This window comes from Argentina silus (genome assembly GCF_951799395.1).
Source record: "Argentina silus genome assembly, chromosome: X".
NCBI lineage: Eukaryota > Metazoa > Chordata > Actinopteri > Argentiniformes > Argentinidae > Argentina > Argentina silus.
The window spans coordinates 42,148,763-42,161,131 of record NC_139653.1 but is presented as its reverse complement, the minus strand read 5'-3'; the positions used below and the strand labels follow the sequence as shown (position 1 = coordinate 42,161,131).

The following is a 12,369-nucleotide window of genomic DNA, read 5'->3' as shown; positions in this document are numbered from 1 at the left end:
ATGTGGAAATGAGAGTACATTTTAAATAATTTCTAGATCTTGACAAGTAAAATACTATATTGTTTAGTTCCAGATACCTCTGACTAAATCTTTTGTGCCTTTGTAGATAAAAAAAATCTCTGTACTCTCTGGATTCTTCTCTATATGTTTAGGAAAATAGTTCACGCAGACTTTTTCCTGCGACGTTTGGTCCGCGGACCGTTCGTGAAAAATCTTCTGAGAAGGATGTTTGTAGATACACTGTGATCTGTAAATTGTAATGCACATGTGCAAATGATAAACTGAGGCATAATATTGTTGAAATTGCACTTATTTTTCTTAAGAAATTTTTTATTTTTGTAAAAAGATAGTTAACTAAATGTGAATTTTCAGAATGTACTTGTACTTTTTTGCACTAAAACAAAAAGAAAAATTTGGGGTTGTCGTTATTTGTGGTTATTATGCTAAGACTTTACTGGTCCGGCCCACTTGAGATCAAATTGGGCTGTATGTGGCCCCTGAACTAAAATGAGTTTGACACCCCTGCTCTAGGCCCTATTTATTGACCCTGCAATTCTGATTGGTGTGTTAACAATTTTGAGGCTTAATGTGTGCACCTGGAGAAAGGTGTGCTCTTTGAGTTTAGGTTGTGATGACTTAAGTGAATTATATTGTGAGCATGTGTTTGCTGAATGAACATATAGTACAATGAATGATTTATTTGGACTCTTTTGTGTACGGTTTTGCAGAAAGAGTTTTGAATATTGAAACGTGTGGAAACAGGTGAATAGTGTTTACGGTTATGGGAAATGTGTGTGTGTTTTTGGGAATGACGTAAGGGTATGGGTTTTTGTGCTACAGGAACCAGTTTTTGTGTTTAAGCAATCGAGAAAAACTAATAATGTATCCTTACTTATCACAAGTGACCTCCCAATGTGGGAAAACATTTATTTACAACCTCAGAAATAGACTTGTAAACCACTCAGACGTTGCTTACTGCTGCATGAATTACCTTACAAAAGGTATGTCAAATGGAGGGGTGCGGTCAGGCAAGGCTACCCCTGGTTACAAGAGTGTGCTGTGCCCTCACCCATATTCTGTGCGGAGCTGTTGGATGATTTCAGACTCAGGGATGTTAAACTGGCAGGGTGTGTGGAAGACCAAGACCATTGTGGTGGGACAGCAGACTTGGCCACAGAACGACACAGACCTGTCGGAGGGGTTGGAAGTCGTTGAAGCAACCATAAAGGAGAGTAACAGCCAGTTAGACCATACCATAAAGTGACCTAAGGTAAACAACACTGCAGCCATTCTTAATTTGATCCCAGAATCATTTGACTATACGTCAAATGATTCTGGGATCAAATTAAGAATGGCTGCAGTGTTGTTTACCTTAGGTCACTTTATGGTATGGTCTAACTGGCTGTTACTCTCCTTTATGGTTGCACACAGAGAGATATGGTGGCACACAGAGAGATTTGCTCATGTGGAGGATGTGCATATTATGCCAGATGCTGTTCATCTACCTGTGTGCTCCACAGGATAATGAGATTGATAAAGAGGCTACAGGGTTACCAAACAAAGCCAAGCTTATGAGACCTGTAAAGACCAAAGCTCGAGTCCCAATGTCGTGGAAGTCCAGTTAGACCGAGCGATGGCTGGGGGGAAGCATTAGGCTCCCAACGTGTCCTAACCAGTGAAGACTCCCTGGACTTTGTAGAGGTCATATGTCAACATAAGAGTTTGGTCTCCCTGTAGCCATTGAAAGTAATTAAAGGCCTAGAATATAAAAGCAGGACTGCAGTGATTCTGACTTTGGTGTATTTGAATACTATTGCTCTGTTTGACATATTTTGCTTCAACAATGTAGTTCACCTTTGATAACAGAACACAGTCTGTGAGTGTGAAGTCATATGCAGGTGTCCAGCATGAATTAGAGAGAGTTTTACTCCTTAATGGTATCTCGTGGGACCCGGAGAGTTTGTGGTCTGCAGAGCCCAGCACAGGTGAAGATAAGATGGGGAGAAGAAGGAGCTCATTATTTGATCTCACATCTCTGCACGTGATTTCATACCCTGCAAGAAATTGATGTAAACAGCTCACTGTTGATTTGAAACACACAAAACCTGTTACAGTGTTCTAATATGATAAGCTGATTTTGATTCCTCCCATAAGAAAAGACCAATCATTGCAACGCTAAGTCTGACGTAGAACGAGGTATAACTGTGAATGCACAGCAGAATTATACTTTGAGAAATGGCTGATCCAGAACTTTCTCAGGCACCTGTCTTGTCTGCAGCTTTTGTGCCTGTTTTGTCTGCGCCTGTCTTCAATAAAAACAACATCTTATACTCTGAAGATCTCTGATCCTTGATTATTAATCACTTTGAGTCCATCACTTTAATTTGAAATATCCCATTACACTAGATAGCATTTCAAACAGCAGCCTTTTTTAAAAACAGCTTTAACACATGGAATGGTGTGAAAAGCTTGAGACAAAATTCACTTGAAATACATTTCAAGCAAAAAAAGGAAAGATATTTGGAGAGTTGTTCTGCGTTTGTTTTTCAGATCAGTCCTCTAAGATTTAGCGAATGAAGTGCTCACTCTAACATTACAACATTAACATCTACAGTAACTACAGTTCAGTGGCGTAAGGTAGTTACGACGGGCCCCAGTGCACGCTATTATGAGGGCCCTATTGCATGCTAGTTACTAGTTATGAAGCACACACACACACACACCATTAGGAGTATATATATTTTACCAATAATGTATTGGATTTTACAGTCGAATTTGTTACTTTGGCTACTGTATTGGGAAAGTAGAGAGGTCAAAGAGAAAGCTATTAGAATCATGGATAGTGCTCTGACACGCTGTAACGAAACGTGAAAACAAGCATCAACTGTCAAAATGATAATTATTTCATCCCCTTTGTTTCCCACTGAAATGAATGAGGAAACACTTATATCAGCCGCTTCGTTACATTTTGCGTCGCTGCGGGCGAACTGTAGCTCGGATCAACGCAGTTTTTTTTCCATTAAGAGGGGGAAGGCGGCCCGCTTCGAACCAGACCAAACAGCACGCGGACAGCCGCTCCGTTGGATTTTGCGTCATGCTGAGCAAACACGTCGCATTTTCTTGCGGAAATGCATCTCCAGTTATCATTATCATTTGATCATTAGGAACAGCTAGCTAGCTAACGTAAACCGTGCTTGACACCCGTTTGAGCGCGAAAGGGTTATCTAATGCTAGGAATAGCCTACCTAGCATCTACTAGGCTATTAGCTAGCTTACCATAATAATGTATAGGCTGGCTATCTACCTGGTAGACCATAATTTACCCAATTTGGAGACTAGTAAGCCTACCATAATGTATGTATAACTTGTCTTGAAATCTATATCTAACAAAATAGTCTAACGTTACGATTATTTAGGTTGTTGCACTGAGGGCAACGATGCTGATGCCAGCCAAACTGCTGCATCTTCTTCGTCCGTGGGCTGGCGACTGTTTATAAAAAAGCCAAAGGCATCTAATTTAGGGAGCTTTGCTACCTTCTCCTTCTGTTCTTTTCTCTCTTGTCTTTTCTTTCTGCCGCTTTTATGTTTGAAAGACATGATTGCTCGCTCGGCTTGCAGATGTGCACAGCTTGTCAACCTTGACGTTCAGATTTTGAAATAAAGAAATTATTTATTTAATTGAATAGTAGAATCAGCATATCATTTTGTTATAGATTGCTACTGACTATTTTACCCAAAAAAAAATGAAAACCAAGACGGAGAGGGGTTTGCCTTTTCGAGGGCATATATACCAAATGGCACCGTTTCTGATTTAACATGAGTTCTTTTTTGAACATAGGCGTATTTCCGAGGTGGCAATCTAAATCACTCGCAAGGGCCCGTTCTCCGCCCAAGACATTGTTGGAGGGCCCGGTCTCTCTACGGGCCTCCCCACACCACGGGCCCCAGTGCAACCGCACTGCATGCACTCTCTATATTTACGTCCCTGCTACATTTACAAATGTATTGGAGTGTGTAAACATTGAGATAAACATATTGGATTTTATGTAAAAAAAAAAAAAAAGAAAAACATTGAAGGTTGAACCGAAAGAGCCTATTATTTTATTGCGCAACATTTCGAATTACGCTTGCGGATTTTTATCCTACAATCGTTTTTGTATTAAAAGTGATTTTATTTGAACATACAGTATAGGCAAAGTACAACAGCATTTCCTCAAATGTACTGTTTCAGCTTTGGCAATGTTTGGTTATATTTTTGTCTACTTCATCACACCCTGAATGTTGGTTCATGAATGATGCATATAGTATACCATGCATGTAGCTAAATATTAGCCTAGGTGAATGATTTTAGAATATAAGTTATAGAATAGGCAATCATTTTTGTTTTAGGCTACTTTAGGCCACGTTTCTCTCTTCACTTTTTCTCTTTCCATCCTCTAATTTAAATGCCCATATATGGACTGGTGTTGAAATTAGCGTAAACATGACGGTACAATGCGTCATAATCGTCGCCTAGCTGTCTCTCTCTCTCATTGTGACATAATAGAATTGGCAACGGACGCATCAACTACATTATTGCGCTGTCCGATTATCATTCAGTCACGTTGACACCAGTCTGAAGAGAGGACATGGACAACAAAGAAACTTCTGTAAGTAATATCATCACGAACTCACATCTTTGCAGTTTTACTATAGTTTCTAGGTAATTACTGCTACTATAGCTCACCATGGAAGAGTGAAAAAAAGTGTGACAGTGAAACAACATCTGTGCCTATTTCTATAGGTCAATAACATTGACAAAGTAAGAGACGCCCCTGACACCATGGCGATGGCGAGGGAGGAGGGAGCTGCCTCCGTGGTTGACGACCAGGAAGAGAAGCCAGCCAGGAAGCCAAGAGTGGGCCGTATGTGGGAGCAGTTGGCGGAGCAGAGGAGGCTGGATCGTGAGGAGTGGAAGAGAAAGGTACAGGAGCATCATCTGGAGTTGAAGAAGGAGAAGGACAAGACCACACAGATGGAGAAAGACATGATGGAGGAAGCAAAAAAGGTGAGAAGGAGAGAGAATGACCTCCAGAGGGAGATGGAGAACATGAAGCGGCAGCTGAAGGGAGAGAGGAAGAACATCCTGCAGATGACAGTTGAGCTTGAAAAAGAGAGAGAAAAGGTTGAGAAGGACAACATTTTAAGAACTGAGCTTCAGCAGAAGATAGAACAGGTGGAAAAAGACAAACAAATAGTCAATAGGGTTAAAGAAAATATTTGTTTGATGAAGGGGCACCTTGAGCAGAGGGCAGATAAACTCTGTGAAGATGAAGCAAAGGTTAAGCAGGCCCAAGTACTTGTTGACAGGGAGAGCAAGGATGTTGACAAGAGGAAACAGGAGTTTGAGAGGGAAATGGAGGCCTTTCAGATCATTAGAAAAAGGTTTGAGGAGGATAAGGAGGAGGGAGAGAGGGCTATTCAGATGGTCGAGAAGGAAAGGCAAAAGATAAAGGAGGACCAGAATGAAATGATCAAGGAAAGACTAGAGATGGAGAGAGCGGCCAGAGAGAAAGACAAAGCCATTCAGAACTTCTTTGAAGATAAAGAAAGATTGGAGATGGAGAAGCAGGGGATTGAGGAGAAACTCAGAACGGTTGTAGCTGAGAACGGGAAGGAGCTGGAAGATAGGATGATGGAGAGAGACGCATGGTGGCAGCTCAGGCTAGAGATGGAGGAAGACAGACTGGCCCTGACCAAGGCTTCTATCATTGAGTTGGAGGGCGACAAAAAGGATGCAGAAGAATGCATAGCCCAACTCAGGGTGGAGATGCAGATGAGGCTTGCTGAGGGGGAGAGAGAGAAAGTGCAAGTGGAGGACAGACTGACCCTGGCCAAGGCTTCTCTCTTTGAGTTGGAGGACGACAAAAATGATGCACAAGAATGCATAGCCCAACTCAGGGTGGAGATGCAGATGAGGCTTGCTGAGGCGGAGAGAGAGAAAGTGCAAGCTAAAGACACACTGGCCCTGGCCAAGGCTTCTCTCATTGAGTTGGAGGGCAACAAAAAACAGGCAGAAAGATACATAGCCCAACTCATGAAATGGGAGAAAGAGAAGGGTTCTATTGCCGTAGCAGCCCTAAAACAGGCCGAAGACGGATTAAACCTGGCCAAGAGCACCCAGCTGGAAATGGAGAGGAGCGCCAGGCAGGCTGAAAAGGAGAAGAAAGACGAGGAAGATGAGTGGAAGAAGGCAGAAGAGGACCTGAAGAGAAAAATTAATGTAATGGAGGAAGAACAAAAGGATACCCAGAGGGAACTGGCCCTGTTACAGGTACAAGTACTGATAGCCTACATGTCGTCTAGGTTAGGATTCATGGCAGAATTACATTAGAAAGTTCTTACACTGATAAATCAAAGCCATTGTTTTGGTAAATTGTTTTTGTCTTTGGACGAGTCTGTGAATGTTCTGTGCCCCTCTTGTCCAGATGCCCTATCTAAAGAGATACCTGCAGCAGAGGAGAGAAAGAAAGAAGAGGATGGATGAGGAGAAAAGAGCAAAAAAAAAAAAGAAAACAGCGTGAACACCCTCAACACACACACACTCTCTCTCTCACACACACACACACACACACACACAGCCACCCCCCCCCCCCCACACACACACACACACACACACACAGCCACCATCCCCACCCCCCAACACACACACACACACAATTATATTTTGGATTAATTCACTTTTTCCTCAATAAAAATGCATTCATTTCAGCAGAGTTGACTGTTCTGTAAGTGTAAGCCTATCAGAATGTAAAGGGCCAGTACACTTAGGTATTGAATAAGGAAAGGTAGTATACCTAACAATGTACAGTGATTTGAAACTTAGTGAGTGGCACTACAGTATGAATGCAGTCCAGTTGCAGAGTGGAGCTAAACACATAGGTGTAACGTACTGTAGGTATATATGCCAATTTGCTGACGCTTTTATCCAAAGTGACTTACATTGCAGTGAGTGCATACTTTTTTCTGACCAAGGTAGTCTTAGACCTTGGCAGTAGATGTAATAATAGTCCACCAAACGTTGTCATATATTGTAGTAGCTAACATAGACCATAGTAGAATGTCCCAATATGATGTGTACATGTAACTCAGTCCCAAACACTGTCAACCCGGCCCAGAGTGATGGGGTAGTGCATCTACTGTAGGCTCCATGGTTAGTTCGTCTGTGTTGCGTTGTATATTGTTGTTTGACTGGCTGCTTTGCTTCCATTACTGCATTACACACACACAAGGACTCCATTGATGATGATGGTGAAAGGTCCATGTCATGTCAACTAGAATGCAAAGACAAACACTTGAAATGCAACCAAATAGTATATATATATATATATATATATATATATATATATATATTAGGAATTCCTCTCAGAAAGTGGTAAAATGCTTATGGTGCTTATTCACAGTAGGCACTCACCTGTTCAAAAAGATGGTGTCACACTTACATTTAAGTTCATTAAGCATTTTTTTCTTCTTTATTTGTTAGTAGTGGACCAATATTTACAGTTTTTCTCAATTGCTTAGACACAATTCCTGGAACAACTCACCATTTTCTCAAATCTTTACACACAATTTTAAAAACTCACACCCAACAGTACAAACATCTAACTTCTGGGTCCTAATTCAAACTTTGCCATCAGACAACACACACACAAGTTGTCAAAAACACATGACTGTTTGTTACACATTGGAGGGATTAATTCAAAAATCCAAAATATTTAGAATAGGTTCAGAGAAATAATTTGGAACTTTGTAAAATCACAGCACTGACTATCCAGATAACCCTTTCAGGAACACCCTGGCGAGAGAAATTCAAAACAGTAATGTAATAAATACCTCTTACCTCTTATTAGTGGATAAGGGAATACTACTGTATATGCTGTTTTGGTCAAAAACCTGACCTTTGAAATGTCAGACAAAACATGTAAGGAAGAGTCCATGCACAGTAAAATACCCATTTCCAAAAGCTTTATTTCCAAATGCAGCAAATGTACAGGTTACTCAGCATCAGCGTTCTCGTCTCGTCTCGTCTGAGTAAGGCCATCATATCTCATCAACGTCACACAAATTGCTCTTGCCAGGCAGCGTGAGAAAAATGCCCTTGTATGCCTTAGAAAACCCTGGATAGACTTCACACACACATCACCACAGGCGTCCACCATTGCCTCCAGGAGGTTTTGCTGTGCGTAGGGGTTGCGGTCATACACTCTCCACTGCCATGCTGAGAAGAATTCCTCAATCGGATTCAGAAATGGGGAATATGCTGGCAAAAAAAGAAAGGTGAACCTGGGGTGGTCATTGAACCAGGCGTGAACCAGAGCAGCTCGATGGAAACTCACGTTATCCCAAATGACAAGACATTGGGCTTGCACTGGTTGCCCTGGCTCCCCTTACTGTTGAAGAATGTTATTGTGCAGCTGATCTAGACATTGAAGGAGTTGTGCCGTGTTGTATGGACCCACTTTGACATGGCGGTGGAGGACGCCACGATTGCTGATGGCTGCTCATTTGGGTGACGTTGCCTCCCCACTGGCCAGGAACTTGTATGATGGCACGGTGACCAATGATGTTGCGCCCCCTTGTTAGGTTGAACCCTGCCTCGTCGATGAAGATGTACTCATGTGGGTCAGCCATGGCATCCAGCTCAAAGATTCTCTACAGAAGTAAAAAAAACACACATTTTACTCTACTACAAATCCAGTACTGCAGTGTACTACTGTACTGGAATGAAAGATTGTGTACTGCAGTTACTGTAGCACATTACTATACAGTACTGTATTGATATGCTGGAGAGATGGGCCATACTCTACATACTGTAAAAATTCTGTACAGTATAGCAATTTCCTCTGCGTATTGGAATCGTTGCTGCTTAACTGTTTGAATTCCTTTCAAAAGGCACACGGTACAGCTGCTTTGTCCTTATGTGGTTCTTCTGAATGATCCGGTCAGTGGTGGAAATGCTGAAGCTGTCAATTCCTTGCAAGACTACCTGGTCTTCAACTATCTGAGTTTGAGTTTGAATATTCACCGGGCAGTCTCCTGCTCAGCTGTGAGAAGTCTCCACCTACCTCGAATAGATGGCCGACACTCAGTTCTGAAAAATTGAAATTTGACCATTACTGACCTATGGTCATCCATTACTGTGGTAAAAACTACACTGAGAACAAAGTGGAGATTCAGTCTATATGCAGTACAACATTACATGTATCACAGTAACAAGGCAAATTACCTGTTTCCCCTTCTGAATGTACGGGCAATGGATGCAACCGTGTAACGGCTTAGGTAGGGTTGCACTAGCTGTCCAGCTTCTCTCATTGTCCTCCCATGTATGAGCACATGATGAACTAGGGTGGCATGGATTTCATCTGAGATTACTTGTCTTTGTTGTTGTCGTCCTCGTCCTCTCTGTTGTCTTGCAACTTTGGCATTGTTAGGATCCATTGTTCCAAAGCACATGGACATGCCTCTAGGCCCTATTTATTGACCCTGCAATTCTGATTGGTGTGTGAACAATTTTGAGGCTTAGTGTGTGCACCTGGAGAAAGGTGTGCTCTTTGAGTTTAGGTTGTGATGACTTGAGTTAATTATCCTGAGAGCATGTGTTTGCTGAATGAACATATAGTGCAATGAATGATTTATTAGGTTTTGCAGAAAGAGTTTTGAATATTGTAACATGTGTGGAAACAGGTGAATAGTGTTTACGGTTATGGGAAATGTGTGTGTGTTTTTGGGAATGACGTAAGGGTATGGGTTTTTGTGCTACAGGAACCAGTTTTTGTGTTTAAGCAATCGAGAAAAGCAGACCTGAGGCTGCGGAGGGAGTTCAGGGTTGTGGGTTTGGAGCGTTAAGGCGAGGTAGGATGGGGCCAGGCCATGGAGGGCTTTGTAGGTGGTGAGAAGGAGTTTGAAGTTCATTTTGTGCTTGATGGATAGCCAGTGGAGTTGTTGGAGGACAGCAATGACATGATATCCGGAGTAGGTTTTGGTGAGGATCCCGGCAAAAAGAGTTTTGTACATACTGAAGTTAATTTAGTCTGGAGGTGATGAAGGCATGAATAAGGGTTTCAGCATGAGTAAAGGACAGTGGGGGGCAGAGGCAAGTAACATTGCTAAGGTGGAAGAAGACAGTTTTGTCTGGTCAAAGATGACATCAACGTTGAGAAGTTTTATACATATAACACAAGGAACATGTACAAGAATCCATTGTCATTTCAAGGCATTTACAATCATGAAACTCTCTAGTCAAAGCTCTGGAGAACTGGCTCATGTCCTGTTTCCTTTAAAAACTTCAACAGATCCTCTGGTTTGAGTCCCATGGTGGCAGCGTTGGTCATAGGGTGGAAGTACACCCTCTCATGACCCCCGTTAACCAAGTCACTGTCAAGGACAAATTTCACGCTCTTGTCCTTGTCACAGAACAGTGCCAGGGCTGTAGCGCACCCCTGGCCCACCTTCAGTTTCTCCATCATGGCTGCCTCGTCAGCGAAGCGCAGGTTGCCACTGCCCACACCCAGCTTCTTGGCTAGGTCATTGAGGTTGACCTGCCGGTCGTGGCGGACGGACACCAGCCATAGCCCCTTCTTCTTTTTGTCTTTCAAGAAGAGGTTTTTAGAGACAGCTCCGCTGAGGTCCTGGAGGTGAGGCATCATCTCCTCCACAGTGAAGACCTGGGGGAGGGGGAGGGATATAAATAATAGGTGCACAGACTCCAACCACACAAAGAGGACATGTTGAATGGCTTGTACCTTTAAAGAAAACAGTAAAAACTGGAGCTATAAATAAAAAGGTATTCTTTTGGATTAAGGCTCCACAGTTTTGTTTTTTTTAAAGATACAAGACATAGCAATCTATAATTCATCAGAGGCCTTGTAGTTTCGAGTATAAATCAGTCCTATAGTGAAGTGAACAGTATTGGATTAATTCAATATCCTAGGTACTCTTTTTGATATGGTCCATTCGGAACAGAGGCCCCCCATCCCGTGATAGGTCTTGTGCGACCCCTGGTGGAGATTGTTTGACTGCCGCACAAAGCACACACGTGTCAAATCATTATACAACAATCAACAGCAGCTGCACCGCTTTTTCCCTACTGTCACTAACGCAATATCAGTGACTAAAATAAAGACGACAATAACAATGTATTCCAGACAAGACTTATAAATATGAATACCATGTAACCGATATGCATTTGAAATGTATGTGAGAACAGGCGTCTCCACTGTATCCTACCGGTGGATGGTCCACGCAGATGGTCTCGATATTTAAACTCTCAAGATATTTCTCCAACTCACTCCGGAGCTCAGGTGATGCCATTATTGATTAATTAGAAAATAAAACACAAATATAGGACCTCGGAGCAGAATTCTCATTCACGGAAGTTGTTTCTGAATTCAATCAATGCGCATGCGCGTAATTCACAGACGGAAACCATACTCCAGGAAAAAACTCCCAGCATGCTTTGCCCATCTGGAGACTGCTTGGCCGACGTGGAGATGCGCTCCGTCATGAGACGTCTCATCTTAGACAAACACGTGGACTCATTTTCATACTGTATCAGCTACCATTTATTCATAGTATGTACCAACAGCGTCAAGTCAATGATAGGAAAGGTGGAGCTCACTATGCTAAACTGAATTAAATGAAGACCCAAATACTGTTGTATTGTACAAGCACAACTCCACTAGAAGTGCTAAAAATGCACCTTACATTTCAAACACAGATTAATCTGTTTTCTTCAACAAGCTTTGCTTACCATAGTCCAGTAGCTGGGAATGTTTGTTTTTCTCTGTAACAGAGTGCTTGTTAAACAAAAGCCTTAAAGTTTCACTAACAGGTGAAGTAAATCATCACCTTACGTCAGGTGTCGTTATTCTAGCCGTTAGAATAGAATCTAGAATGTAGCGTGACGCCTCTTTGCCTGAACTACATAGAACATCTTTAGATGGGGCCATGTCAGATTTATAGACAGACTTCAGGTATGTCTGCTCTATACCAACACAGCAAGACCGTTATTATGGCTAAGCATGTGCCTCATATTTCACAATAAAGCATGGTCAGAATGTCCTTCTACTCTGGAGCTGTGGAGAGCATCCTGGCTGGCAACATCACCGTCTGGTACGGTAACAGCACGGCCCAGGACAGGCGAGCTCTGCAAAGGGTGGTACGCCTGGCAGAAAAGACCATGGGAGCTCCAACTCCCCCTCTCCATGTCCTGTACACCAGGAGGTGTAGGACCAGAGCCTACAGGATTATGAAGGACCCTCACCACCCGAAACATGGACTGTTCCAGCCGCTGCGGTCAGGAAAACGCCTCCGCTGTCATGCAGCAAAAAC

The 12,369-nt window shown here is 42.5% G+C and overlaps 1 protein-coding gene across 1 annotated transcript; it reads right to left on the bottom strand.

Moving 5' to 3' along the window:
* Positions 1–8,038: 8,038 nt before the first annotated feature.
* prorsd1 (prolyl-tRNA synthetase domain containing 1) lies at positions 8,039–11,414 on the bottom strand. Its single transcript, XM_083695887.1, has 3 exons — positions 11,266–11,414; positions 9,266–10,703; positions 8,039–8,691 (listed from the first exon to the last, which is right to left on the bottom strand). The coding sequence occupies exons 1-2, from the start codon at positions 11,347–11,349 to the stop codon at positions 10,275–10,277; spliced, it is 513 nt and encodes a 170-aa protein (XP_083552013.1). The 5' UTR covers positions 11,350–11,414; the 3' UTR covers positions 8,039–8,691; positions 9,266–10,274.
* Positions 11,415–12,369: the final 955 nt, after the last annotated feature.